General features: G+C 57.2%; 1 protein-coding gene across 2 annotated transcripts; it reads left to right on the plus strand.

The window, feature by feature from the left end:
• The first annotated feature begins 4,850 nt into the window (after positions 1-4,850).
• On the plus strand, positions 4,851-27,053 carry SLC60A1 (solute carrier family 60 member 1). 2 transcript variants are annotated; one of them, XM_075442669.1, is made up of 10 exons: positions 4,851-5,173; positions 11,823-12,021; positions 12,145-12,384; positions 18,260-18,428; positions 20,430-20,545; positions 21,610-21,783; positions 24,078-24,225; positions 24,807-24,877; positions 25,099-25,219; positions 25,911-27,053. In XM_075442669.1, exons 1-10 carry the CDS (start codon positions 4,944-4,946, stop codon positions 25,973-25,975), a joined length of 1,533 nt encoding a protein of 510 aa, XP_075298784.1. In that variant the 5' UTR covers positions 4,851-4,943; the 3' UTR covers positions 25,976-27,053. The 2 variants fall into 2 exon arrangements, with proteins under 2 accessions (XP_075298784.1, XP_075298785.1); XM_075442670.1 differs by lacking the exons at positions 20,430-20,545; positions 25,911-27,053 and having other exon boundaries at positions 25,099-25,190.
• Positions 27,054-27,544: the final 491 nt, after the last annotated feature.

The raw sequence follows: 27,544 nt of genomic DNA on the forward strand, positions 1-27,544 counted from the left end.
GTACAAAAAAAAAATAATAAAAGATTGTATCCATCTATCAATCTTGTGTCTGGATGTTTTATAAGAATAATTCGATTTTTGTATTTCAGATGTGACATGGACAATTTTGTGGATGTGCTCATTTTCTTGCTAAGGCTTATGTTATGGTTGTATTGTCGGCTCCAAAGCCAAGATTAGACAATAAACTTTACTGAATACGGGATGGTTTTGTACAGGATATAATTTTTCTCTTTTCTTTCTTTTTTTACAGTAGGAGAAGGATCCGCTTTGTTTTTGAGTTTCAGCTAGGTAGCCCCGGCGTCCCGGGCGCGCAGGTCCCTCGGCAGGCTCCCGAGCGGTGAGTTGCTCCGTGGTGGGCGCGCGGGGCAGGCAGGCTGCCGGACCGTGGCCGGGAGCGAGCCGAGCCGAGCCGTCTCCGTGCCTTCCCGCAGCGTCGTTCCCCACGGCTGCTTTCTGTGCAGCTCCAGGACGCCTTTCGTTTTCACTCCTGCTAGCAGGGCATTTTTCCTGTGGCTGTGGTAATCTCCCGGACACAGACTTGGTGCAAAAGGAGTTTCCCACTACCTGACCTTTGCAGGGGGTTGAAACACAAGACCTCAGAAGCTTGTGCACAAAAGGAGAATGTTTCTGCGGTCCCATGCGTGGATCCTAAGGCCCTAAACAAATATTGCCCTAAGCCTACTGGGCAAATAAAGCAGAGAGCAGACGTGCCCAGCCCATGGCTGCAAAGCAGCTGAAGGGCAGAGCTGGGGAAGGGACAGGGGAGCCCTGTTGCCCACAGCTCTAGCAGCTAAAAATCTCCCTGAGGTCGGAGCTATTCAGCACGGCGATCCTGTTTACATGTTCCTGCTCTCTGGTCCACCAGTGCTGGAGAGGAGCTACAGCCACCCAGGTCTGGGGGAACCTGGGAAGAGCCAGAGACAGAGCACGGGGGGACCTGGGGGATCTTTGGGGCCAGAGCCATGGTGTGAGCCCACGGACGATGGGCAGCCGGTTTAGGGAAGGGAGCCATGCCCTGCTTCCCCTCCCCAGGCTGCACCTCCAGCCGGTGCCCAGCCTGCCTGAGTCACGCTCATGCACCAGTAAGGAGCTGTTTGCCAAACCAGTTCCTCCATCCGCCGCTCTCATTCCTCCAGTCTCGCAGTGCCGGCGTTGGGTCCGGGGGGAATGCCACCGAGCCATCCCAGCCCGCATCCTCTGCCCGCAGACCCCACCAGCGCCTGGATGTTCCCACCCAAACAGCCCCGAGCTCCCTGCGCCGTGCCCCGGGGTCCTCCTGCCTCGCAGGGATGCTCCAGCCGGGTCACCCATCGCTCCCCACATCGGCAAAGCCGGGCCGGTACCCGCTGCCCTCAGTGAGACTATTTGTGTGTCAGAGAATTACAGGCGCGTTTCGGGAGGCTCAGCCTGGTCGTTTCGTTGCAGCCCGCCCTGCTCTGCCGCAGTTCCAGTGCAGCAAAGGAGGAAGCACGTTGATTCCAGCTAATTCGGAGTGGGTGTGTGTTATTTTGGTTGGATGGTAGGAAAATGTGTAGGTGAGCGCTTCCTCCTTGCAGACAAGTGTTACAGGATCTCTAATATCTGGGCCAGGATCTCAGGCTAATGTTTGACCCAGAAGTGGAGCCAGGCTTTCCAAATCACACAGCGTGTTTTGAAACTCTTGGCCCCGAAAGACGTGAGGTGGACACCTCTCTTGTTCACTGCCCTTCCAGCTGCCCAGCCCATTCACGCTGGGTTGCTGAGCATCTCACATGCAGCCTAGAACAATTCCACCCATTGTATGGAGAGTTTACCCTGTGTTGCAAGACCATCATGCCTTTTCTCAGTAAGGTTCAGTGATTCAGGGCGGTTGTTTTCTTATCTGCTTAAGCTTGCTCGGTGGGGGGGTTTTTGGGCTGAGTTACAGCTGCTGGAAGGCATCGGCGCTCCCGTCCCCAAATGCATGTGCAGCTCTTCGGCCCGTCACACCGGCACGCGTGGTTCCTGGGATATCTCGTTGGGGTTTCTGAGGGCATCAGCCCAGATTTGCCCTTTGCGGTCTCTTGGCAAAAGAGGGGCAGGGGGAAAACCCTTCGACAGTATCTCAGTATCTGTGGGTCGAGCTCAGCCCCAGGCCCTTGGCCACGGCTGCCAACGCCAACACTGGCGAGAGCTTGGAAGGAGCCTGTCCCCGGGCACCTGCTGTCCCAAGCCCACCCGTGGGGCCTCAGCTGGTTCCGCTCCGAGGAAACCTTTAGAAAAACCTATTACTAGAGTTTCATATTCCCACTGTGTTAAAGCTGGGCTAAGAGAAGTGATGCCAGCATCACAACAGCAAATCGGAACAAGAACTGGCTTCTGGGCTGAAGCTCTATAGAGCGGCCACTGCAAAGCAGGACCGATCGTGTTAGAGAAGTGATTGCTCCACGGGCTGAAAACATTAACTCATACAGTGGGAAAAAACCCTGCTGTGCCTCTCGCTGCCCCAGGAACGTGCAAGGGCGCAGGAAGCCAAAGGAAGGTGTTCATCAAATGCTTGTCGGATTTTCCGAGCGGCACTGGCATGTGCCGAGTGACGCTGCTGCCTGTAATCGTGCTGCTCGGCTCTTCCTTCATTCATGATTCCACTCTGCAGCTTGCAGCGAGCACAGAAATGTGGGTGTTTAATTCGCTGCAAGTACAACATTGATTTCAGTTTGGAAAACAGCCTGAAGTGCCTCCTCGTGAAGCTAATCCTGGCGGTGCACATACTCATCGTCCTGTGGCTTGCATTTTCATGAGCTGCCTCCGACGATCTGGGTTTCAGGACGCGGAGCCAGAAAGGATCTGTGTGTTCTGCTGACTAACCCACCCACGCTCCGCTTCTTATTTGCAAGCAGACCTTGCGCGGTTTGCCTTGTCCCTGATGAAGTGGCCTGGAGTCGCTGGAAGGCAGCGTGCCAGGGTTTGGGCCACTGCCTAGCGAAGTGGGGTCAGCTGTTGTAGCTGGGGTGGGGGCTGTACTAATATTTGTAACCTCTGGTGCCTGGATGCTGCCTTGTTATCCGGGAGCGGATGCAGGGAACCTGTGAAGGAGGGGAAAGCATTGCTCAGCCATTTTATAGCTGGGGAAGTCAAGGCCCAGGGAGCTGATGCCATCGGCAGTAATGGAAGCCAGGAGTAGTGCGCAGGTCTCCTGACTCCCTGTCTGCTAAAGAGCGAACTGAGATCAAGATTGAGATCTCAAATGTGGTCCAGGGGAACCATGAATAAAGCCCCATCAGCGCTTTTCTTGAGGCGTGGCGCCTGATGCGTGGAAAATAGAGATCTGCTGTTCCATCAAGTGACTCCAGCTCCACGCACAAGCTGTACGGACAAAGCGGGGCGGGAGCTGACCTTCCCAGCAGCGTTCTGATGGAAAGGCCTTTACTGTCCCAGTCCTCCCTCCCCTGTGCTGTTTCATCCGTGCATACGGATGGGGCAAGAGAAGCTGAGGCAGCCTGCAGCGGCGCAGCCCCTCGAAGCCAGCCGCTGCCTGGCAGGGAGAGCCCGAGGCTGCGGCTCGCAGGGCTGCGCCCCAGCCTCCCCCTCCCCCTCCCCTCCGTCCTGCCGTCCGGGCTCTTGAGGACGATGGTTTATCACGTAATGACACAACCCAACTTCCATCCGTGCTGTTGACTCACGCCATGTCCCTAAGCAAAGCCTTTCATTCCTCTCTGGCCCCCAGTTTGCCCCCCAGTAAAGCAGGGTAAGAGCATTGCTCCATCCCTCGGGGCAGCTGGGCTGCAGCTGTGATGGCTCAGGGGTTTCAGGTGCTGGAGCCCACCAGCTGCAGGGGTTCTGCCATCAGGGGGTCCTCCCCCGCCTCTTCTGTGTTATTGCCCACAGCTGCTTTGCTTATGGTGGTGTGGGAGGAGGAGGTGATCCTGCTCTCCTTGCTCTGGGAAGGCTCCGGGGGATACCACAGACAGGGAAGAACAAGGACTCGGGTACAATTTGGATTAGCTAAACATTAAGCTATGTCCAGGTGGAAATGAGCACCTGGGAGCCCTGGAGCGGCATTCCTGAGGCACGGGTCACAGGACGTGTGAGTAGGTGCGCGGGGTCTGCTGGCATGGGGAGGGACCTGGTGCCCAGGGCTGGAGCCAGCCCTCTGCCATGGCCGAGCTCCATAGAATCCCAGAATGTTTGGGGCTGGCAGGGACCTCTGTGGGTCACCCAGTCCAACCCCCTGCCCAAGCAGGGTCACCCAGAGCAGGCTGTAGAGGACCTTGTCCAGGCAGGGCTGGAATATCTCCAGAGAAGGAGACTCCACAGCCTCCCTGGGCAGCCTGGGCCAGGGCTCCGTCACCCTCAGAGGGAAGAAGTTCTTCCTTGGGTTCAGCTGGAGCTTCCTCTGCTTCAGTTTGTGCCCATCCATCCATCCTGGCTGGCCTGGAAAGAGTGCTCTGAGAACGGCCAGTCTTTCCGAGCTGAAGTAGGTGAAATATTTATAAACCCATCCTCCAGAGGAGACCTTGTGCGTGAGCATCAACCACTCTGGCTTTAAAACACGCAAACCCCCCCCCAGCCATCTTGTGCTGGAGCGGGTGCACCGATTTGTGGGTATGGGGGTCGCAGGGCGGGTCGGCAGCAGGGGGAAAAAAAAAAAGGGGGGGATTTCTGTGTTTTCCGTGCTCTGGCTGTGCCTCAGGTCGGGTGCCGCGGGTTAGTGGCATTTCGGGGTGCGGGGGGCTGCCCCGCTTTCGGGGAGATGCTGCGAGCCCGGCGGGGGGGTCCTGGGGAGGGGAGGGGAGGGCTCTCGGCCCCCCCGGGGGGGGATGCCCCGGGCTCGGCGGAGCGATGGGGAGCGGCCCGGCCCCGGGAGGAGGAGGAGGAGGAGGAGGTGGGGGCGGAGCCAGCGCCCGGCGCGGTGCCGGGGCTCCGGAGCCACATCCCGCACCGGAGGAACCGGGACCCCCGCATCGCCCGCCCCGCCGCCCGCGATGTGGTGGGACGAGCGGGTGTCGGCCCGGTTCCGGAGGAACCTGCAGCCCACCCTCACTTACTGGAGCGTCTTCTTCAGCTTCGGGCTCTGCATCGCGTTCCTGGGGCCCACGCTGCTGGACCTGCGCTGCCAGACCCAGAGCTCCCTCTCCCAGATCACCTGGGTCTTCTTCTCGCAGCAGTTCTGCCTCCTGCTCGGCAGCTGCCTCGGAGGGGTCTTCAAGAGGACGTAAGGCGCCTGGCAAACTCATCGCAGCCCCCCTGCTTTCCTCCCGGGCTGGGGGTGGGCAGCGGCAGGACCCCCCCTGGGCTTCGTCTCCCTCCCACCTTTGGGTTTGCGTGGCGGAGGTGGGATGCTGCGGTCTGCGTGAGTGGAGGGCTTCGTGCGTGGCCCCGGGGGTCCGCAGCCCTCTCCCGGAGGGGTGGGGGCTTCCCGGGAGGTGCGGGGTGGGAGCCGCTCTGCGGGCTGCTGCTCCTTTTCCGCGCGGTTCCGTACCCTTGGAGAGGAGCTGCCAGTTCCCCCGGAGCTCGGGACAGCGATCGCCTCGAGCGTGAAGTCACAGCCAGAACTTCCTGGAGGGTGTTTTCCTTAACCTGATTATTCAGCACAAAAATATTATTGGAAGCCTGTTTTAATAACCTCGGTGTCAGAAGTCGCGGCGTTGTCGTGCTCCCCGGGAGTTTGGGCAAACGCGAGGCGAGATGCGAGCGGTCCTCGAGGTGTGGCTGGGGGGGCAGAGGGTGGCCAGGGACCGCAGCGAACTTCACAGGGCCAGCGAGAAACCTGGGCGCAGCCAAACCGGGATTTGCCCTGAGCCTTCTGTCCAGGATGTGTATAAAATAAATAACGTGAAATGGTCGCCAAACAGGCGTTTAATTTGAGGCTTGAAGACAGCTCTGCGGAGGATGAGCTGATTATTTACATTGCCAGTAACTCTTCAGGCGGTGATGCAACGTGTCAGCTCCGTGTGCGGCTCTGATGTGTGTCGTGTTCGTGTATGGTGAACAAGAATATGGGAGAACTTTGCATGAATCCTTCGCTGCTTTAAAATGCCCATTTAAAGATGTTTTGTTAAAGTCTTGGCTGGTGAATTGTGGTGTTGGCTAATGAAGGTGGTGTGAGAGCACCTGTTAAATTGCCGTCCTGATACGTTGAGCTGTCCTGGTCCCCCTGCCCGGACAGAGCCCACAGGCTTCGTGGAGCAGGAGGAGCTGCTCTCTGTCGGGGTGCGCAGGGACGGGGACGGCACGTGGGCACCCTGCCCTGGGTCTGCCACGGATCCCAGACCGCTGGGTCAGCAGGCAGCGCCGCTGCCAGCCCCCGGTCTGCTTCACATATGGCAGAAGGAGCAGCGAAGGAAAATGCAGAATTTTTCCCTGCTGTCAGCTTCACACCCAGCGCTCCTTCCCTCGGCCGATGGGTTACGCAGACCCCTGTGGGATTCCATGCTCAGAGACTCCCAAACTTCTGACTCTGCTTCAGCACGTCGGGGAAAAGAGCGCGTTTGTCGCTCGCCGCGGTTACGGACCGGGGGGTGCTTGGGCCCGCAGCCTCCTGGAGCAGCGGGGATTCGCAAGCGTCTGAGCCCCGCGGAGGAGCGACGGCCCTGCCAGGCGGGAGGGCATGTTTCGGATAGCTGTAGCTCGCGAGCGTTGCGGGGGGTTACCCGGAGCAGCGCTGCGTACAGCGTGTGGGTTTGGATGGGAATGTTAACTGTTCGGACCCTGAGGGCTCCTGTGCCCTTCCCTCTTCAGGGACGGACGGGTCGAGCTGTCCTGCGAAGGATTTCTACTTCTGCGCCATGCTGCAGGTTTTAAAATCAAATTATGTTGGCTCCAATGCCGGGCAGGGAAGTCGTCTTTTCCAGTTAGGAGATGGATAGCTGCTGGTAAAGGATCCCAAACGTCGCCTGCCTGCAAGCCAGCTGAGCCAAGGTCTGGCTGCAAGCTGTGTTTAATTTCTAGTGCCTGAGGAACACAGACTTTGCTGCTCGCTTTCGGTTAAAATGTGTGTTGGTCTGAGCTGTCTGCTCTGAGTGATGGACTCGCGGGGGGAAGCAGTGTTGTTGCTGGATTCTGCATCAGAGGCGGGTGGTGGGACCTAGGTGATGGTTTGGCTCCTCTCACCAGAGAAGTTGCTGGATGCTGGGTGGTGGTCTCTGCCCTCTCAGCCCAGCTGAGCACTGGGAGGACAGAGCATCACGACGGCACCCGACCCTTCTGCAACTCGGCGCAAGCCTGGACTGCCGGAACGCTCTCCAGAATTCCCTCGCGTGCGAGATTTCAAGGAGGAAGAAAGTTTGCCGTCGCGAGTTTCCCCGAGCGATGCAGCAACGCGACTGCGCTCTGCACTGGAGACCTGGGTTCGCTGCGTGTCCCTTCCCGGGCTGGTCGGGAGCTGCGAAGCCGGAGCTGGGGGACGAGCAGCCCCCCACGTAGCTGCAAGGCGCGTTCTGTAAGCTCACGCTCCGGTTCAGGACAGGCTGCTGCTCGCTGGTAACTCGTGCTTGGGGTCTGCTGGGTTGTGATTGCAAGGTCTGCTTCGGAAGAATACGGCTTTTGCAGGGTGTTTGCCGTGAGTGGGGTTGGGGTTTAGGTGGAGTGCGTGCCCTGGCTCAGACCCCGCTGCCGCCGTGGTGTTGGTGGAGGTTCCTCGAGCAGAGACAGCCCTGGCAGCAGCTGATGCCCTCCGTGATGAGCCCTGCGCACCTTTGCGTGAAGCACGCTGAAGGCTCCTATCTCCGCCAGACCCTCGGCAGTGCCGGGCGTGCTGTGAGGCCGCGAATCCAGCCAGCGGCGTTGGGCTGGGAGCGCCGAGAGGGCGTGAGCCCTGCTGAGACTCAGGACCCCAAGGGGCAGGTGAGCTTCTGGGTAAGCCCACCCCTGAGCGCCTGATGCCGCGGACTCCAGGGCTGAGCTCTGTGCAGCAGCATCGCCCGCCGCTCTCCCTCTTGCTCCCCTTGCCTTCACAGAATCATAGAAAGTTTTGGGTCGGAAGGGACCCCCAGAGCTCATCTCGTCCAACCCCCCCGCAGCGAGCAGGGACACCGCTAACGAGATCAGGTTGCTCAGAGCCCTGTCCACCCTGATTTGAATGTTTCCAGGGATGGGGCCCCCACTGCCTCTCTGGGCAACCCGTTCCAGTGTTTCACCACCCTCATTGTAAAGAATTTCTTCCTTATATCCAGCCTAAACCTACCCTGTTTTAGTTTAAAACCATTACCCCTCGTCCTGTCACTGCTGTCTCTACTATAAAGATTGTCCCCATCTTTCCTATAGGCTCCCTTTAAGCACTGAAAGGCTGCAATCAGGTCTCCCCGCAGCCTTCTCTTTTCCAGGCTTCTCCTTCGCCTTTTCCCTTTCCAGTTTAGTTGGATTTTGAGCTTGTGTTGTGAAGTTGAAGTCGCGCTCCCTCTGTGCTGCACGCGTTGGTGACAGAAGCACCAGAGTAACTGAGCGCTCGTGCCCCATTTTGCCTTTTTTTTTTATTCAGAAAGTGCGTTTTTATGTCCTTTTGTATTTCTGTCATTTGCTCCCAGCGTTTGGGTCAGCCCTGAGCTGGTCCCACTGGTGTGAGCAGAGGGGGCTGGTGGGTCAGTTGCTGTGTCGGAGCCCTGAGCCGGCTCCGCTCAAAGGAGTGACCCACACCGGGACCCGGAGGGCTGGTGGGATGGGACCCTCTTCCCTTCTTTCATCTTCGCCCCTGGGCACGTCCCAGCACACGAGCTGGGAGCGGGTGACCCTGTTCTCTCCCTGCCCTGCAGACCCCCAGCTGCTGGAGGTTTCTGTCTAAGCGTGTGGTGGGTGCACCAGGACGCTCCTCGCCGCAGAGGGAGCGAAAGCCTTTTGCTGCCAGGGGACCAGAGAGCACGGTGACTCGAGCGTGGGCTCCTCGGGCAAGGCGATGCTCCCCACGCCTGGCCAGGCGTCCTCCTGAAGGCAGAGGTGGGATGATCCACGCCGCCTTCTTCCTCTGTGTCCGCACCTCATCCCCTTAGGGCTTGGAGTTTTTAATCATCAGTTTTGCAAGTCTGAATTAGCCTGATTATCATTTTTCTTCTTGATGTGAGGGACTTAGAAAAAGCTCCCTGGGGTGGGGAAGAATATCCTTGAAGTTGAAGACTGCCTGCTGCAACAGGAACACCGAGGGGGTGGGGGGGGTTATATACTGTGCGTGGGAAGGAGAGGGGAAGCTTTGCTGCTGTGGCTGCAGGATAGCATCAATCAGCCTAATCCTAGAGAGGAGAACAGCCGAAACCTCTCCGGGGGGAGCTGCAGACCCTCCCTCGGGCTTTGTGATGGAGCCAGGACACGCACTGGGTGCTCCTGAAACAGAGTCCGTTGCATTACAAGACTTGTTTCGCGTGCTGAAGCGGAGCCTGCCCTGGCTCGGCCGGGGACGTGGGGACCCCTTCGTGACGGGGAGGGCAGCGATGTCAGAAACCAGCCCATGGCATGACGTCGGGGTTGCTTTTTAAGCCCTTTGGGGGGGTGCATTTTTTTTGCATCATCGAGACGTGGGGTTCAGACCCCCTCTGAAAGTCGCGGGGTCCCTCGCTTAAGGATGCTTTCGAAGAGGTTGGCGTCTAAAGCGCTCCCGTGGCTGGGCGCTGAGCAGCGTCCTTCGGCTGCGTCTCGGGGCTCTGGTGGGGGAAGCCTGCGATTTCTTGGTCCCCCCCCTAACGTCAGAGCCAGGGAAGGGGGCAGCGGGGCCACGGGCCAGCTGGGGCCGTGGGCTGCTGGTGTTTGCGTGGGGATGCAGCTGTGGCATTAACACCTCGGGGCTGGAGGCAGGAATTTTTGCTCACTGGGGATAAGCGAGGTGATCTTTTTTAGTGCTTTTTAACGACGTAGCATCATCTGCAATTAATGTTGAACTCTGGTAATGGGTGTGCTCCCCAGCCAAGCAGCAGCGGTGCTGTGGCTGTTTTGCCAGGGCTGCAGCAGAGAAGAGGCGTTGCTGGGGTGGCTCGGCGTGCGTTCCGCCGTTCCCCATCGCTCCCGGCTTCAGCTTCGCCAGCTGCTCCTTCCTCTGCCTCTCTGCTTGCTCCCGGGCTCCTGCCTCGTCTCTCCCAGCTCGAAGCTGCTCCTCTCTCATTTGCTGGAGGTTTTTCCTGCCGTGACTGTGCACATCTCACTCTGCTCCCTCCCTCCCCCAGAAATCCCACGCTGGCTCTCCGTTGTGCTGGCAGAGGAAGAGCAGTGGTTACAGCTTCGCAAAGCGTTGGCTGCTCCAGCGTGGCTGGGCTGGTGGGTGTGCGAGGCTGGGCTGGGGGTGGTACAGCCAGGTTGGTGCCACCGGGCAGGAGAATGAAGGAGACGTGTCCTTGGCCTGTTTTTTCTTCCCGGTGCTGCTGGAGTGCAGTGTAAGCAACAAGCAGGATTCGGAAGGCCAGGTCGCTCTGGGTTTGCAGGTGGGTGAGGGCCAGGCAGAAACGCAGTGACATGGCCGGGCCGTTCCGGACGAGCGGTCGGGGCAGGAGGGCTGGCAGCGTGGTGCCTGGCAGCTCCAGCCCGTGCCTCCTCGCAGCCTTCTCCTCCCTCCTTGGGCAGTCGTGGGGCGCAGGCAGCCCACAGGAGCGAGTCGTGCTGCCCAGGGAGGCTGTGGAGTCTCCTTCTCTGGAGATATTCAAGACCCGCCTGGACAAGGTCCTCTACAGCCTGCTGTAGGTGGCCCTGCTTGGGCAGGGGGTTGGACTGGGTGACCCACAGAGGTCCCTGCCAACCCTGACCATTCTGTGACGTAGCTGTGCATTGCCAGTCCCTCACTGTGGGCAGGCGGCTGTGCCCCACATCCCCCAGCAGCAGACCCCAGGAGCTAATTAGCAGCTCGTCACGGCAAGCTGCTGGCCCTTGCAATGGGCATCTGCCAGGGTTTGGGAGCCCAGGGTGGGGAGGGGACCTGCCTGTGCTGCTCGCTCTCTGCTGTGACTTTATCGTCCCATCTTTCTGCTGGTTTCGGTGCTTCGCTGTCTGGTCCCTGTTTCCTTCCTTCCTTCCTGCCTTTTGACTTGGCAGCTCCGGAGCCGCGCGGTGCCAGCCCGGTTCTCCAGCGAGCTGGCCATCGCCCGGCTCACGCCGAGAGCAGCCTCCCCGCGCCGCTGCCAGGCTCGAGATGCGAGGCACCGGCTTTGCCTCTGCCGCACGCATCCCCTGGGCTTCGTGGGTTGGGAAGTGGCCGCCCGCGCCGGGAGCGGCAGCAGCCCTGCATCCCGCCCGTCGTGCTGGGGGAAGGGACGATGCTGCCGGCACGGAGAGGGACGCATGGTGGCTTCCCGGTGCTCCCTGTGAGGCAGGACGCGCGTGCAGGCAGGTCCGGGATGGCACGGTGATGTGGATGCCAGCAGCTCTCTCCCTGCCGGGAACTGGGATTGCAGCTCTCACGCCTGCTTGTACGATACAGCCCTGCGTGAGAGGTGCCCTGGAGCTGCTCGGAAGTCACGGTGCAGCCTTGCCTGCGTGTACCCGCGTCCCTTTCCATTCCCAGATCTGTCCAAGTTAACAAGGGAAGGTTCTCAGGCCTTATTCTGCCGTGAAATGTGCAGAACATGGATTTTGAAGGGGTGGTTACTCTGCTCTGTGAAAGCTGGGTGGAAGATCTGCCCCTTTGAGGCATCGCCCTCCGCGCAGGAGATGGCAGTGCCCTAGGCTGGCGGTGACGCGGAGGCGTGGGGCTGCAGGGTGCGAAGCAGCTCCCTTGCCTTGGCAGAGGAGCGTTGCTGGAGCTGCGTTAGTTGGAGCTACAGCCTGTGGGTCCATCTCCTGCTAATGCCCACGCCACTGACTGACCCGGGGCTGAGGACGGGAGGCAGGGTTGTGCTGTGGGCACTGCTCTCGTGGTAGTAATTCTGTCCTGCCTTTCCTCTCTCCCTGTCTAGGTTGGCTCAGTCCTTGTTCGCGCTCTTCGCCTCGTCGCTGGCAATCTCCTTGGTCTTTGCCATCATCCCTCTGTGCCACAATGTGGTGGTCCTGGCTGTGGTCATGGCTGTGGCAGGGCTGGCCATGGGTTGCATCGACACCATCTCCAACATGCAGCTGGTGAAGATCTACCAGAAGGACTCAGCCATCTTCCTGCAGGTGAGCTCAGAGCCCGCGTCTCCTCTCTGGCTCCGAGGAAGAGGAGTGAGGGGCTCGGCCGGCGTCGCTGCAGAGAAGAGCAGTAAACCTGCTTGCTCGACTTGCGTGTCTCATCTCTTGCAGGCCCTTCATTTCTTCGTGGGCTTTGGAGCGCTGCTAAGCCCCCTGATCGCTGACCCCTTCCTCTCGGACACGAACTGCATCCTCTCCAACTCCACGGCCAACGCCTCCAGCAACCTCCCGCACATCCGCAAGTCCCTGGTCCCGCACCACCCAGGCAACCTGTCTCATTACGACCTGCCGATGAAAGGCATGGTGGTCACGCGCGTCTCCTACGCCTTCTGGATCATGGCCCTCATCAACGTGAGTGCTGCAGCTGGGGTGGCCCGGGCTGCTACTGGGGACATCCCTGCCTCTCGGCTTTGCAGCCAGCGGTGGTGCTTGGGGGGTGTTGGTGCCTGTTAGCTGGTCCCAGTGGTGGAAGGAGGCGTGAGGATGGTTGTGCTGGTCCACAGCAAAGGTTCGTTTTGTGCCAAGTGCCCCGTTCCCAGCAGGTGCCTGGGGCGGGAGGGCAGGACTGTGCGAAGCTGAGCCAGCGGTCGCTGCAGAGTCAGATGTGATGGGGCCGAGGTACCGTCCTGCGGGGATCTGCCTGCTCTCCCTGGAAGCTGGTTGTGCCTCCAGCATCCCCCCGGGCAGGAGCCACAAAGCTCTTCCCCCGTGGTCTGTCTGGGGGGGAGCTCGGTGGCACGGGGACGGCGTGGCAGGAGGGCGATTTGCAGTGGTATTCGCAGGAAAGTGCCCATCGACAAACTGAGTTGCTGAAAACTGGATCAGGATTTTCTCTGCCTGTTTGTTATGTTTCCCTGGTGATTTGCAGCAGATGTAGAAGCCCTGTGGCTCTTCCTTTGTGAGCGAGGTGGGGTTTGGTGCCTGTCCTCTTCCTCCGCCCAGCTGAGTCCCAGAGCTGATCTCCAGCAAGCTGCTCTCGGCTGTAGGCTGTCGGCTCTCTTTGGAGCACAGCTCTGTTCCTTACCCCCCGTTAATACCCGAATCCCAGCACGGTTCGATGCAGCCTTACTGGGCTGTGGCCATCGTCATGCCTGTCCCCGGTCCCTCTGCAGCAGAGCTCGCTGTCACCTCCCCGGCAGCAGCCGCCCTGCGAGCGTGTGCGTGACTCTCCGTGTGGACGCGGGGCCGTAAGAGCGGAGCGCGTCGCTGGAGCGAGCGTCGGCCCTGCCGAGCGGTGCTGCCCGGGCCGGGATGGATGCTGAGGGCGGCTCTTCCCGAAACCTGTGGCGTGCCCGGTTGTGCCTCGTGCGTGGCAGCTCCTGCTGCCCGGGGTCCCCGGGTCCCCCGTGAGCAGAGCCCAGCCTGCGCAGCCGTTGCCATGAAGTCCTCTATTGACTGTTCATAGAGAGCGTGCAGGAGCAGGGACTGCTGAGCTGGTGCCCGTTTGCTCGCCCGGAGACCTGCAGTGGTGCAGGGTGATCCTGCCCGAGGGACTCTCGCTGCCTGCCGGCCCGGCAGCCCCCGTACCCACTGCTTAGCCCCTGCCCTGCTGCCAAGGCATGGGGCTGCCCCGGTGCTCCTTCTCCTGTCCCAGGCCACCGAGCAGACCTTGACCTTCCACCGCTCCGCCTGCACTAGGCGAAGGGAACGGGTTTCTTGGTGCTCTTGGTCTTCCCATTTGCTGAACAACTAAAACATCCCCCAGTGCATCTAACCCAGGGGCTGTCGTTAGCCCGAGCCTGCGCAGCTCGCTGCTGCGAGGAGGAGAACCGGTGACCAAAATAGGTGGGCAGGTGCTGTAAGGAGCTTCTCTGCAGAAGAACCAAAAAGAACGCTCCTGCCTGGGAGGAGAAGCCGGCTTTAATTACCTCCGACTCTGCATGTGCCATGGGAGATGTGCTTTTAATTACACCGGAGTGTTATCTATTTTGCCAGTCAATCCTGAGCAAGCTAATTTAGTTTTGAAGGCAGCGTTTAATATCTGCTTTGACACGACGACGTGCCCGAGATCTGAAGCACTGGTGGGAGGGTGGTTGCCAGGCCCCCTCGCTGTTCCTCACAGTGTCCCATGGACGTTCTGGGAGCAGGATGGGACCCAAGGCCGAGTCCCGCTGTGCCCAGCAGCTGATGCAGAGCAGAGCGTGAGCTGGGCTCGTGCATGGCTGCACGCTCAAGTGTGGGTGGTTTGCACGCGTGGGTGTGTGCACGTAGGATCCCCAGGAGTGCGACGGGGAGACCTGGGGTGCTGGGGCACTGGTGGTTTTCGGGATGAGGGTTGGGTAACGAGCAGAAGAGGAGCGGGGAGTGGGACGTACGCAGCTCCTGAGCGTGTCCCCGTGGCAGAGCCGAGCTGTTGTTGTCTTTCCCAAAGCCTCGCTGAGGGAGCCGACTTGATTCCTTGTTTGAACTGAAGAACCCAGCCCGCTGGCTGGAGATGCCGAGAGCAGCTCGGCTCCAAAACTGCCGACCCCGCTTTATGGTGTGAGCGTCAGAGAGAGACGATGAGAACTGGTATTTAAAACACCAGGGAAGTGGGTGAAACGAGTAAGCTATAGAAAGGGAAACCAGCAACTTTGTTATAAAATGGTCAAAAACCCATTTTCATCCCAGTTTTCACAGGGCTGTGTGTAGTCTGACAAGACACAAGCCGAAATGATTGATTTCAATTTCTTGCTTTGTTTAAAGTGGAAATGTCTCGGTTTGACTCTGGCATAAATACGACGCGTGAAGCTGGCGGAATAGTTGTTCCGATGTTGCTGAAGAAAAATGTTTTTGCTTTAGTAAAGCAAAGTGGTTCAGCATTATCAAAACGAAGTGCTTGGGGGACTCCAAGCCAAAATTTTTCATTCTAAGAGACAATTTTGGCTTTCCATCCAGATTTGGAAGAAAAACATGTTTTAAAATTCTGTTTCCCACAGAACGGAAATGTCATCATCCCTCCCGTTCCAAGGGGCTGGAAATCAGGAAAATGTTCCTCGGAGAGGGATGTGTTTGTCCGGAAGGTGGTTTCCCAGGGGAAGCGCGGGACGCTCCATTGTGCTTAGGTTGCTTAAAGTCGCCGGGATACAATAGCAGGGAACGGTCCCGTGCTCCCGGGGCGAGAGACCGAAATAGAAACTGGAGGGAAGGAGCCTGGGTTCTACCCACGCTCAGCTGCGTGAGGCAGCAACTTGTGGAGTTTATAACCGCGGTTTGACGCTGCCGGGGGGAGAGGGGCATCCCCGGCGGTTCGGCCAGCGGAGCTCTTGCTGCCCGCTTTGCCCTTCCGCCCCGTGCGGGCTCCCGGGGGGATGCTCGGATGCCCCTCTCAGAATCACAGCATGGCAGGGGGTGGCAGGGCCCTCTGTGGGTCACCCAGCCCAACCCCCTGCCCAAGCAGGGTCACCTACAGCAGGCTGCACAGCACCGCGTCCAGGCGGGGCTGAAATATCTCCAGAGAAGGAGACTCCACAGCCTCCCTGGGCAGCCTGGGCCAGGGCTCCGTCACCCTCAGAGGCAAGAAGTTCTTCCTCATCTTCAGCTGGAGCTTGCTCTGCTTCTCCCCTCTTGAAAAAAAGAAAAGCCTTCTGCCAAACAGGGCAAAGCAGAGTTGCCCTGGGAGGAAAGCCCGTGGGCAAATGGTTATTGCACCATGGTCAGAGATGGGGACTGGAGGTGTGCAGCTCGCCGTGCCTGGGGATGGTGCGGGGTGGGACGGTGCTTTGAGGACTGGTGTTTGTATTTTGGGGGCTGTGGCTGCGGCTCTTCTCTGGTTCTCGCTGTCTGGGCTCCCTGCAGGGGGGGATGGCTTTGATAAAGCCTGCCCGGGCAGCCAAGGTGTTGGCCCCAAGAAAACTAAAGCTGCTGTAGGAGTTGAGTAGCAAGGTCCTGCGCTAAGCACGGTGGCCCTGCCCCGGTGTGTCGTGGCACGTGTCCTGGCCATCGTCACCACCCGACCTCTCCCGCTGGGGATGGGAAGAGGGGCTCAGCACCAGCCCCGCAGCTTGTGGCTGTGCACGTGTGGGCAGTGGAAGGGACAGTGACAGAATCACAGAATTCTGGAGCTGTCCTTGTCCTGTGGTTAGGGTAGGCTGCTCCTCAGGGGTGGGTTTGTCCCTTTGCTTGGTGAAACATCCCCTGGCAGGGCTCTGGTGTTCAGCGCTCTGCTCCTCTCCGTCTGCCCATGTAATAACTGAACTTCATGGATGCTCCATCCCCTGTACGCAGTCCAGATCTGCAGCCAGCCTCACCTGTGGGGCAGGTGGCCGTGGTGACTGTCCCCAAGGCAGTGCAGGACACGGGGCTGGCGCGGGATGGAGCCCTGGCAACCTGCTTGCTCTTGAGCTTGGTCCTTTGCTTTTCCCCAGTTTCCTGAGCTTGCTTTGGCATGCTGGCAGCCCGTGGGCGAGGGCTGTGCTTGACCACGGGTGAGTCTCCAGCTTTTGGGTATTTCCAACCAAAAATGGCCAGCGGTGGAGGGGGTCAGGGCCCTCGTGCACCCGAGGTGCTGCCAGCTTCCAGATGGCACGGTCTGGGTAAAGCGAAAGGGACCTGCTTGTCTTCGAGAGGAGGATCTGGGGAGCAGGGATAGGGCCTGTGGTTTGGCTGGGAATCGGGGGTTTCCAGAGCTGGGGTCCTCTTCTGCACAGGCACCCAGTGCTCCTTATGGCTGGAAGCGCCCAGAGCTGTTATCTGCACAGCCAATCCCTCTGCGTGGGTATTTTTTTTTTTTTTTTGCAAAATCTGCAATTTTAGAAGAATAAAATCTGGTCCTGACCTCCGGAAGGATTAGAACTATCAAGCAAATGCGTTTTTCTTCCCTGGGACCGAACTAACTGTTCCTATTTCCATTGTTCCCAGAACAATGAAGTCCTCGTAAACGAATTCAGGCGAGAGAGGCGGGGATGGGGGGGAATTCTCCATACATTTAAATCATGCCACGAGCCAACAAAAGGCAGGAAATTTGGAGCTAGAGCTCACACTTGCTCACAGACATGTAGAAAACAAGCGCTCGGCGGCTGGGGAGTGAGCTGTCACTTAGGATTTCCTGGCTTTCTCCAGTTTGTTATAGAATAAACACCCCACGGCTGCGGCGGGAGGAGGAGGGAGGGCTGGCAAGGGGCAGACCCAGCTTCATTCCCTCTGTTTTCTCTCCCTAAAAAAACGAGTGAGTCCCTCTGGGCTCGGAGGCCCCGCCAAGCTGTGGGTGTGCAGGGGGAGTGGGCTTGTCCTGGGGCGCGTGGCAGCGAGGGAGCACGGTACCGGGGGTCCTGACGCTGCCCGGATGGATCCCGCGGGCAGGTACGAGCCCACGGTCCTCAGGTGCGTTGTCACCGGGTGGAAAGCCCTGGCTGGTGGGACTGTGGTGTGCTGGGAGCCCGCAGCAGCATCTCTGGGTGTGCAGGGGTCTCTGAGGCAGCGACAGCCAAGAGGGCGGTGGCTGGGGGCTCCTTGCTCTGCAGTCCCGGGTCCCTCAGCAGAGGCTGTGCCAAGGGGCTCCCTGAAGCAGCTCGGCTGTAACGGTGCCGTGGTCGTTGGCCTGGGAACCACGAGCTCGCCTCTTACGAGATGCTGAGCAACCTCTGCTAACGGCTGGAGGTGGGCAGAGGGCTTGGAGCAGCTTGCTCTTCCCTCACAAAGAATTTCAGCCGCAGAAAGTCTCCCATTAAAACTGTTCCGCTCTCCATAGGAAAAAGCTACTTTTTTTAATTATTATTTTTTGGGCAGAAGCGGTCAAATGCTCGGAACCAGAACATTTTGGCTTTGAAGGGCTGGCACAGCGCTTCGTGAGGTTTGTATTTAGGTGCCTTCTGTTCCAGTGTCCCAGTTGCCCATCCCAGGTGAATGGTCCCCAGCCCACCTGGCATCAGCAGGAGGGTTGGACTAGATGACCCACAGAGGTCCCTTCCAACCCCTACCATTCTGTGATTCTGTGATCCCGTGGGGGCTGTCAGGAGATGTCCTGAGTGTGCTGCGGATCAGGAGCCTTTGCTCTCAACTCAGCTTTCATCTTCCTCCCTACCAGCTCTCGGAGCAAGCCTCCTGCCGTGGCTTCTTGCCCCATTGCCAGCCCCTGTCCTTGCTCGGAGGCCGGGGCAGCGCCAGGCTGCTCTGGGAGGTAAATTCCAGCACATCCATTGCAGACGCTGAGTGCGGCTTCTGAAAAGGCCCTCGTGACCGGCGAGCTGGACTCTGTTTCGTGCGAGACTCATGTCATACTGACCTGCCGCTCTCTGTTCCTCCCCAGCTGCCAGTCCCCATCGCCGTGTTCCTCTTGCTCTACAAGGAGCGGATGGTGCCGTGCTTCAACAGCAGCAGCCGCCCGCTGCTGCCAGCCGACGAGCTGGCGATGGAGACGCGGCCCGCCGAGAAGGACGAGGGCTCCGCCGCCGCGCAGAGACCACGGGCAGCAGGAGGTGAGCTGGAGGCTCCTCTCTCGCGGGCTTGGGGGAACGGGTGGCGAGCGGGGGAGAAAAAGGTGCATTTCCGAGTGTCTCCGTTGGGTTTAACGAGTGAGGTCAAACGCTGTTGTCTAAGGAGGAAACTTTCCAAAGCGTTCACGTGGATGTAATCCAGAAGTACCCAAACAATTTGGTGCCTCACTGCCCTCGATTAGATGGAGCCGTAACCCTGAGCAGCGCTCCAGGCTGCCCTGAAATTAAAAAAAACCTGGGCTCGCAAGCTGAGCACACGTGAAAGTTGTGCCCCTTCGTTCCCTTCAGGTTTTCGGTCAGGTTTTGGGCTGGCTCTGCTGAGCGTTGGGTTTGAAAGCGGCCGTCGTGCTGCGGAACGCTGGTTTGGGTGGGTCTGAAGGGAGTGAGGACAGCACCCTTGTTCGAGGGGAGAAGTTGAACTCCAGCAATAGTTTGTTCTTGAGCTTGCGGCTACACCCTGTGTTGGGGACAGTAGTAACATTGGTCTTTGCTACCCAAGAGAAACGTATCGCAGTAAATTCTTCAGCGAAATGGTGAATCTCAGAAGTAATCCTATTTTAGGGTTATCAGAGGAGTGTTTGGTGTTGTTACAGAAGAGCTGGCTTTACCTGAACAATAAAAGGAAATTTTACGGAATACAGAATCACAAAATGTTTGGGGTTGGCAGGGCCCTCTGTGGGTCACCCAGCCCAACCCCCTGCCCAAGCAGGGTCACCCAGAGCAGGCTGCACAGCACCGCGTCCAGGCGGGGCTGGAATATCTCCAGAGAAGGAGACTCCACAGCCTCCCTGAGCAGCCTGGGCCAGGGCTCTGTCACCCTCAGAGGGAAGAAGTTCTTCCTCATGTTCAGCTGGAGCTTTCTCTGCTTCAGTTTGTGCCCGTTGCCCCTTGTCCTGTCGCTGGGCACCACTGAACAGAGCCTGGCCCTGTCCTCTTGACACCCACCCTGCAGATATTTAGAGGCATTTCTAAGGTCCCCAAGGAATACCTGGAGGCAGAGGCAGTTGGAGCTGTGGTGAGGTGCTGCAGGGAAGGATCATAGGTTTCCCTAGCAGTGTGGGTTCTCTGGTGTCCAACAAGGCTGTGCTCATCTGGCAGCACTTCCCTTAGCTGAGACACTGCTGGTTTCTTTCCTTGACCCAGCTGCCTGCTTCCATACAACCCACCGGAGCTTCACGTTCTTCAGATCTCCATCTTCCTCTTAAGTGCAGTTGAGATTAATCCTTAGAGAAGCAGGAAGACCATATGCCGACTGCTGCGATCTTTGAGCAACGCATCTGTGCTGGCAAAATCCCTCCTTCCCCGTAGAAGCAGTGAGAATTTCGTCTTTGCCGTGCAGGAGCGACTGTCTTGCCTGCACGGGGATCCCGGAGCCGTCACCCCCACGCCAGCCCTTTGCCCACCCGGGGCTGGGGTGGTACCACGAGGATGGGACAGTTGGGAATTCCGGGGGTCCTGACCCCCAGCTTCGGCAGGCTGTGGCTCCCCGTGGTCTGTTCGGAGGAGGTGACGCTGGCTGTGTGTGTAGCTCCCTCTTTCCCAAAGGTGGCTTGTTTGGCTGAGTATCATTTATCTGAGGAGCATGAGCTCTCCTGGGCAGGACTCTCCCGTGTGGTGGTAGCAAGGACAAGGGGCTCTGAGCACGAGTGTTACGGTCAGATGGGCTTGTTTCTGCTGACTGTAAGAGTGGGGCCAGCAACGTGTTGCTCCTAAATGGGAAGAGGAGCACAAGCAGCGAGTGTCCTGGAGAGCTAGGATGTGGACAGCAGCCCGTAAACACATTTATCTTCCTTCTGAAAGTTTATAGGTGGGTAAAGAAGGAGGTGGTTCCAGCAGAGGTTAGCAGTGCTCCGCGTTGTCCAACGTCCTCTATGAATCTCTGTCTTGCAGCTGAGCGCAAAACCAATCCCCATTGCGGGCTGGCAAGCACCCAGCCCCGGGGGGACGTTCCAGCTAAGTTTGCTTTGCATTGTTTTTCACCAGGTCATGATGACTTATTTAGCTGCTGCCAAAGCAAAAACTTCCGAGGGGCTTCTTACACCTACTTCGCAGTCCACATCACTGGGGCTCTTGTTCTCTTCATGACTGATGGGATTGTGGTGAGTTCAGCTGCTAGAGGGGGTCTTGTCTGAGCGAAGCTGCGTGGCTTTCTTCTTTCCAAATCACTTGTAACAGCCGGAACCCCGCACACGGCCGCTGCGCGCAGTGGGCTGGACCCGCGGGTCTGCCGGTGCAGCAGGCTGGGTCCCAAGGGAGCTCGTTCCAAGCTAATCGTAGTCAGGCTGATGCGTGCCCCGCTTCTTGGGAGGGTTTCGTGGCTTCTCCTAGGCTCTGTGGCGTTGCAGCTAGATTGCTACTAACCTAGCCAGTGTAGAGCTGGAGTTGTGACGTTGTCTGCTCATACGCAATGGAGGTCTCTTCTCACTTCAGCCAAGAGGCGAGAACAGCTTTGTTTTATTTCACAAGAAACGGGGACTTTGACGGGTCCCCTGAGCCCCCAGAACCCGAGAGGAGAGCACGTGGGGATGGTGCGGTCTCTCTGTCGTGGCCTGGCCGCGTGGCCCTGGCCGGCGCAGACGCACGGCGTTCACCATGTGTAGTTCTTCTGTCCGGGCGAGGAAGGCTCGCTCTTGGCCGGCGAGTTGCTGTTCTTTTTCTGTCAACAGTTTTGTCTCGGTCCCCTCATGGTCAAATGCTGCTGGGTCTTACTAGGGCGTTAAACAGGGTCCTGAAAGATGAGCGGGGGTTACACAGAGCAGCTGCCAGCTACGGGAACTTGCCAGGGCCTCCATCTTCCAGGATGATCGACTCCAGGTTCTTCAGGTGTTACGTTTTAGGCGTACATGATTTGAAAAGGACAAGGCAGTCCCTAGGGAAGAGAGCATCTCTACGGAGAAGAGCCTGGCATGTGTTTTACCTAGCAATGCTGTGAAGTCTTGCCCTTTTAGGAGAGCTTAAGTCTGGTGTTCTGCTTCTGGTGGAAGCCTGTCTCCAGCTGCAAACCCTTGGGAACAAGGCTCCTGGAGGTTTGGTAGCAAATCCGTAGGCGGGCTCTCCAGCACTGTCACCGTGCGGTGAACGTTTGAGGGACAGGTTGAAGTTAAAGTTGCGCAGCCTGTAGATCGTCCCAGCCGTGTGACACGCCGGTTTGTTTTCCCCGCAGGGAGAGTACTCGGGCTTCGTTTACAGCTACGCGGTGGAAGAACCTCTCTCTGTCGTACACAAAGTGGCCGGGTACCTGCCCAGCCTCTTCTGGGGATCCATCACGCTGGGCAGGCTCATCTCCATCCCTGTGTCCCACCGAATGAAGCCGGCAACTATGGTCTTCATCAACGTGGTAAGGCTGGTTTGGATGTGTTTTTCTTCTGCCTGCCCCCAGGCTGTTGTGCAGTCTTGGCGGGGATGTGCAGAACTGGTGGATCTGCACCAGGCCTTGCTCTGCATTGCTGTCTGTGCGTGTTGGCAGCTGGCTCCAACGCTTACAACTCCGCTGTCCTGAGCTTGCTCCTCCGTGAAGTTAACGTTAGATTTGTGTAAGCACCTAGCGAAGTGTCTGCTGGCTTTAGTTACTTTGCACGCTGTCTTCTCTGGCATTTACAGGGGATTTAACGCCCGCGTTAGCCATGGGATGGGGAAGGCAGATAGTTCAGTCAGTTCTCTAGTTAGACTGCAGCAGCTATGAAACCTGTGTGATGTGAGGTTGCTGAAATGGACAAAGCGTATGACTTGCAGAAGGGGGAACAGTCCGGTAAGGATGGGTAAGATGGATGCCTGTAAGGAGGTGGCAGACAACAGGGAGGGAGTTGTTCCCATTTACACTTCTTACAAAAACAGAAGGAAAGAAATGGGTGAGAAGGCAGTTAATTCACAGTTTATTTAAACCAGAAGTGATTTTGGTAGCACATTTCGCAGTTCAGATTGCGAGGCCAGGAGTCTGTACCAGGGTGGTGAGAGAACAGGAGTGACCGTTGGCGCTGGGATGCTCTGAAGATCCAGGCCGGTGTCCGTGCAGACAGGAGGCGGGAGAGGCTGCCAGCGCAGCACCCTGCTGCCGGGCGCCTAAAGAACTGGATTTGGGTACCAATAGCTACAGCCAAGTGAAACGCAGTGGTTTTAAAAATGAGCAGAGTCGCCTACTTCAGCACAGTCACTGCTTACAGGGGAGCAGGGAGAGCTCAGCATCAGCAGCTCCGTCTCGGGTATCTGATAGGAACAGTCCTATGCATCTCCTTGATGCATACTACTGCCTTACTCGCTTGTCTGAGCTGCACAATTGCTCCGTTAACAAAGCTGAGGACAGGGCTTTGGATGCTGCTGGCATTTGGGGAGAAGAGGGAGCAGCCTCCAGCCCTGAGTGGAAGCCTACTGTCTTCCCCGTACCAGCAGCCATAGGAGTATGGTGCAAGGACAAAAATCCGTTGGACGGGCATTGAACCCTTTGTGCAGTGCTTGCTCTCTGTAGTAGATACACCAGCTCTCGGCAGTCGCTTCAGCATTATAGCAATCTGCAGTTTGAATTAAATTCCTTTAGAATCTGAATTGCTCTTGTGTGCGTGCACACGCCCAGAATCGGGGCCGAAACAATTAATCACAACTGAGTTGTGTTGGTATTGTGAGCTCCCTCTGCTGACTCTGTGCCATGGCTGACCCCGTCCGGCTTGGAGGGGTTTGCTCCTCCTCGTACCCTGCAGCAAGCCAGAGGCCAGGGCAAGCCTCCTGAAATGTAGTTGGTGGCTGCTTTCTGAGCAGTTATTGAACCCAAGTCTTTTCTTTAACGTGCTGAGTAAGACTTGTTGGTGACTGAGACGTGTGAATATTATGGAGGTAGCATCACTATTGTATTTAAAGCTGCAGAGAAAAAGTATTTTTTCAGATACGATCTTAAGTCTCTATCTGATGCAGTTCAGACAGATGAATTGTATACAGTCACTTTAAATTTGAGGGGCTACTGGAGAGAGTCCAGCAGAGAGCTACGAGGATGAGGAGGGGACTGGAGCATCTCTCCTACGAGGAGAGGCTGAGGGAGCTGGGCTTGTTCAGCCTGGAGAAGAGAAGGCTGAGAGGGGACCTTAGAAATGCCTCTAAATATCTGCAGGGTGGGGGTCAGGAGGATGGGGCCAGACTCTTTCCAGTGGTGCCCAGCGACAGGACAAGGGGCAACGGGCACAAACTGAAGCAGAGGAAGCTCCAGCTGAACCCGAGGAAGAACTTCTTCCCTCTGAGGGTGACGGAGCCCTGGCCCAGGCTGCCCAGGGAGGCTGTGGAGTCTCCTTCTCTGGAGATATTCCAGCCCCGCCTGGACGCGGTGCTGTGCAGCCTGCTCTGGGTGACCCTGCTTGGGCAGGGGGTTGGGCTGGGTGACCCACAGAGGGCCCTGCCAGCCCCGAACATTCTGGGATTCTGTGAAATCCGGTTACAAAGAGTACCAGGTTCTTCACTGTGAAGGTAGATGGATTTTATTTGGCTGAAGTTACTTCAGGTTTTCATAGACTGTGATCATTTTTCAGTATAGTTTATTTGTTTTCCAAACTATTTTCTAAAAAAAAATTAAAAAAAAACTTAATAAAAATCTAGAGCCTATTGCAGCTCGGCATTTACCTTCCTGCTGACTTGTGTGTTTGCTGTTCGCAGGTTGGAATCCTGATAACCTTCCTCCTGCTCCTGATTTTCTCCTACAGCGTTGTCTTCTTGTTTGTGGGGACAGCGTCGCTGGGGCTGTTTCTCAGCAGCACCTTCCCCAGCATGCTCGCCTACACCGAGGACATCCTGCAGTACAAAGGTGAGCGGGGCGGGGGTTTGAGGCTAGAACTCGGATCCCATCCCACCTAGGAACGCCTTCCCTCCTCAGGGATGCCTAGGAGCCCTGGAAGAAAGATCTGCTGTTGAATATCATGTTTATTCAAGCTCGTAGTCAGAAAACCAGACTGAACCAGTCCCGGTTTCAGTGTACAAATAATCCAGATTGGCTCTTCCTGCAGCTTGAGGGCTCTTGAGGACTGCCAAGCCCGTCTGCTTTAGAGGCTGCTGGGGGGCTAGTTTTGAAAGCATCATCCAGGTTACCAGTGAACTGAAAATCCGAGAGTTTGGCCAGCTCTTGCAGGAGGTCTCTGCCAGCCTCCGTCTCCGGGGCAGCGACATCACCTCCGCCAGCAGAGCCAAGTGACAGAACGGGAGATGAATTTCTGGCTTAAACTTGCACCTTTCTGCGCTACCGCAGGTTGGCAGAGGCGTTCCCAGCGCTGGATGGGAACACACGCCAGTGTTTGTAGCTCCCTGCCGGAGCGGGGTGAAGCGGCGTCGGCTGGTCCTGCTGGCTGCTCCCCCCGCTCCCCGCCAACAGCCCTCCCTGTCTCCTTGCAGGCTGTGCCACAACCGTGTTGGTGACTGGAGCTGGGGTTGGGGAGATGGTCCTGCAGCTACTGGTGGGATCGGTAAGTGCAGACGAAGGAAAGGCAAGGCATGCCAGAAATGGACGGGAGCTTCTTAGCAGAACTCTTAGTCCTGGTTTGGGGCCACTGCTGGGAAAAAGCACTGCACTACCCTCGAGCTATCAAATAGTAAAGCTCGTATGGAATGCTAATTAGGTATTTGAGTGCTATGATGACATGTTTGCTCCCCCCCCTTCTTTTCCCCCCCCCCCCTCCAACTGCAGATTATACATGATCAGGGCAGCTACAGTTTCCTGGTCTGTGGGATGATCTTTGGAGGCTTGGCCTTTACCTTCTACGCTTTCCTCCTGTTTTTCCACAGGATGTACCCCAAGCCCTCAGCAGGTAAGCAAGCACCAGCGCTCAGCCCGCTTTATAATGAGAGGAAGAGTGGCATTTGCAGCAATACAGAGCCAGGGTGCAGCGCTTCAGCAAAATGCGAGGAAATGTTTATTTTACTGCTGCTTCCCGTCCCCTCTTCCTGCTTTGACTTGCCCACAAAGCCTTGGCAGCCACAGCTCAGGGTTTGCTTTCTTTTCGGTTGGAGAAGCGAGGGAAAAAGGTGGGAATGGTCTGTGGCTCAGGGGGGGACTCGCTGTGAAAGCGCTGCCGTGCTGCAGCGGAGCTGGCAGGAGGAAGTCCTCCTAGCACAGACGGCACAAGCTTCCCTGAGCTGTTCCCTGGCCAAAATCCAGCGAACAAGCGGCTCTGCCATCCAGAGGCAGCTGTCGGGCTCTTGAGAAAAGCCGCACTGCTACAGGATTTCTTTTCTGTGTGGCCTCACGCAGCGTATGCAGACTGCATATGCTATTTGCCTTTATAAGCATTTTCTGTAAAAGGAGCCCCGTGCAACGGGCAAAACCCTGCTCCAGGTTACTGCAGGTGGAAGCCGTTCTTCCACGGCCAGCGAAGCAAACGAGGTAGTGGGGTGGGTGACGGAAGGGCAGCAGCCGTGTCGGGGAGAGCTCGTGCACGTTCCCGTAAAGCTCCCTAGAGCTGGTACCTTCCGATGAAGTGTCTGATGTCTGTCTTGCAGCTACGGACGATGCCTCACCTGACAAAGCGGCAGTAACGGGTGACACGGGGCAGTACCAGCGCTAACGAAGCGGCCGAGCCCTGGACCAGCAATAAGCCAACACACAATTAAGCATTACTATGGAGGATGATTTCGCATTTAGTGACTGAATCATGCAAGTTTTCTGCAATCAAAAGCACATTAGATTGGGTAAGTCGGAATCAAGGCGACATCCCAGAACGCTGCGTCAGGCTGAGCGCAAGCTGCCCGTGTCACGTGTGCCAGGAAGAAGACCGTAAGCGTCAGCCGGACCCCGCGTCTGAACGGCTGCGGCGTGTGGAGAACAGGTACTCCTGCAGATGAACTTTCTTACCCATTTGGGGTGGAGAATTCGGGACAGAGGGTGGGAAGGAGGAGGTTCCCTCTGTTCCATGTGTAAGACTGAGGATCTCCTGACTCAGTCATTGAACTGCACAGATTCTTCTTTGGGCCTGTAGCATACAGAAGCCCCTACACTTTCCAGCACAATACTGGATCTGAATTCATTTCTGCGCGACGCCGACTCCAGCGTGTGTCACCTCCACGTGTTTTCCCCAAGGGGAGAAGTCACACAATTGGCAGACCCCACCCAGCGCACAGTGCCGATCTGTGTTTGCACAGTTGATTCTTGTACCTTACACAGCAGCAGCCACGTGCACTACGACAGTGTCTTAGCATGCTAGGGCCTCTGGATTATTACGATCACTAGGTTTTGGGTTTTTTTTTTTTTTAGAGTCAAGAATGAGTCGTGATGGTTTGTTTTTTGCTTTCAGTCACTAGTTTAGCTGCTACTGTGGCAGTGTCTTTTAGGGTGGTTTTATTTCTAGCTTCCAGTCGAAGCTTCAACAGAGGTATTTGGGAGCCAGCCTCCAGCTGCTTGACCTGTGCAATACTCCTTATAGTAACGGGTGCCTTCTGCAAGGTACTCGCATAACCCACGCATGCCCCATTGCAAGCCAGGAAGAAAGGACCGGCTGTAGGAGAGCGTAAAGCTACGTACATCTCTTTCTTCAGTGAGTGATTGGACATGTACTTTTTTTTTTGCTTTACCTGCTGTATGTGGATGTACATATGTACGTGTGTGTATATAGAGCAGTGTTTAATTAAAGGTGATTGATTGCTAGATTCTCAGCGTGACTGGACTCGGTAACTTAAGCTGTTTCTGGCCAAGGCTATCAGCCACTACCTTCACCAGTTCTGGCTTTCAAACTTGGGAATCTGATAGCTGTTTAACTTAAAATGTTCTTAGCGTTTCTGTTTTTCTAAGCAGTAGATCCTACCTTCCACAAAACATCTTCACGAGCTCCCCCGGGTGGTTCTGTAGCCACAGTCCCAAGGCAGCAGACATGTTGAGAGCACATCAGGTCAACGCAAGAAGGAGGTAAATGCAGCTGAATTTGGGGCTTACCTCATCCTCCTGCCTCAGTTCTTCTGCAATTCTTCTCTTGCACCACAGGATGCCACTGTCAGGCTCCTTGAGAAGCCCAGAGTGAAAAAAAAGGGTGTACTGCAAAACCCATTTGCAGCAAAACCCCCCCAATCTGTCATTAATAGAGCCCCTCCCACCATGACAGCATTCTCTCCATCCCTGCACAGAGGAAATGAGCACGAAACAA

This window comes from Opisthocomus hoazin, chromosome 25 (assembly GCF_030867145.1).
Source record: "Opisthocomus hoazin isolate bOpiHoa1 chromosome 25, bOpiHoa1.hap1, whole genome shotgun sequence".
In the NCBI taxonomy this organism is placed as follows: Eukaryota; Metazoa; Chordata; class Aves; order Opisthocomiformes; family Opisthocomidae; genus Opisthocomus; species Opisthocomus hoazin.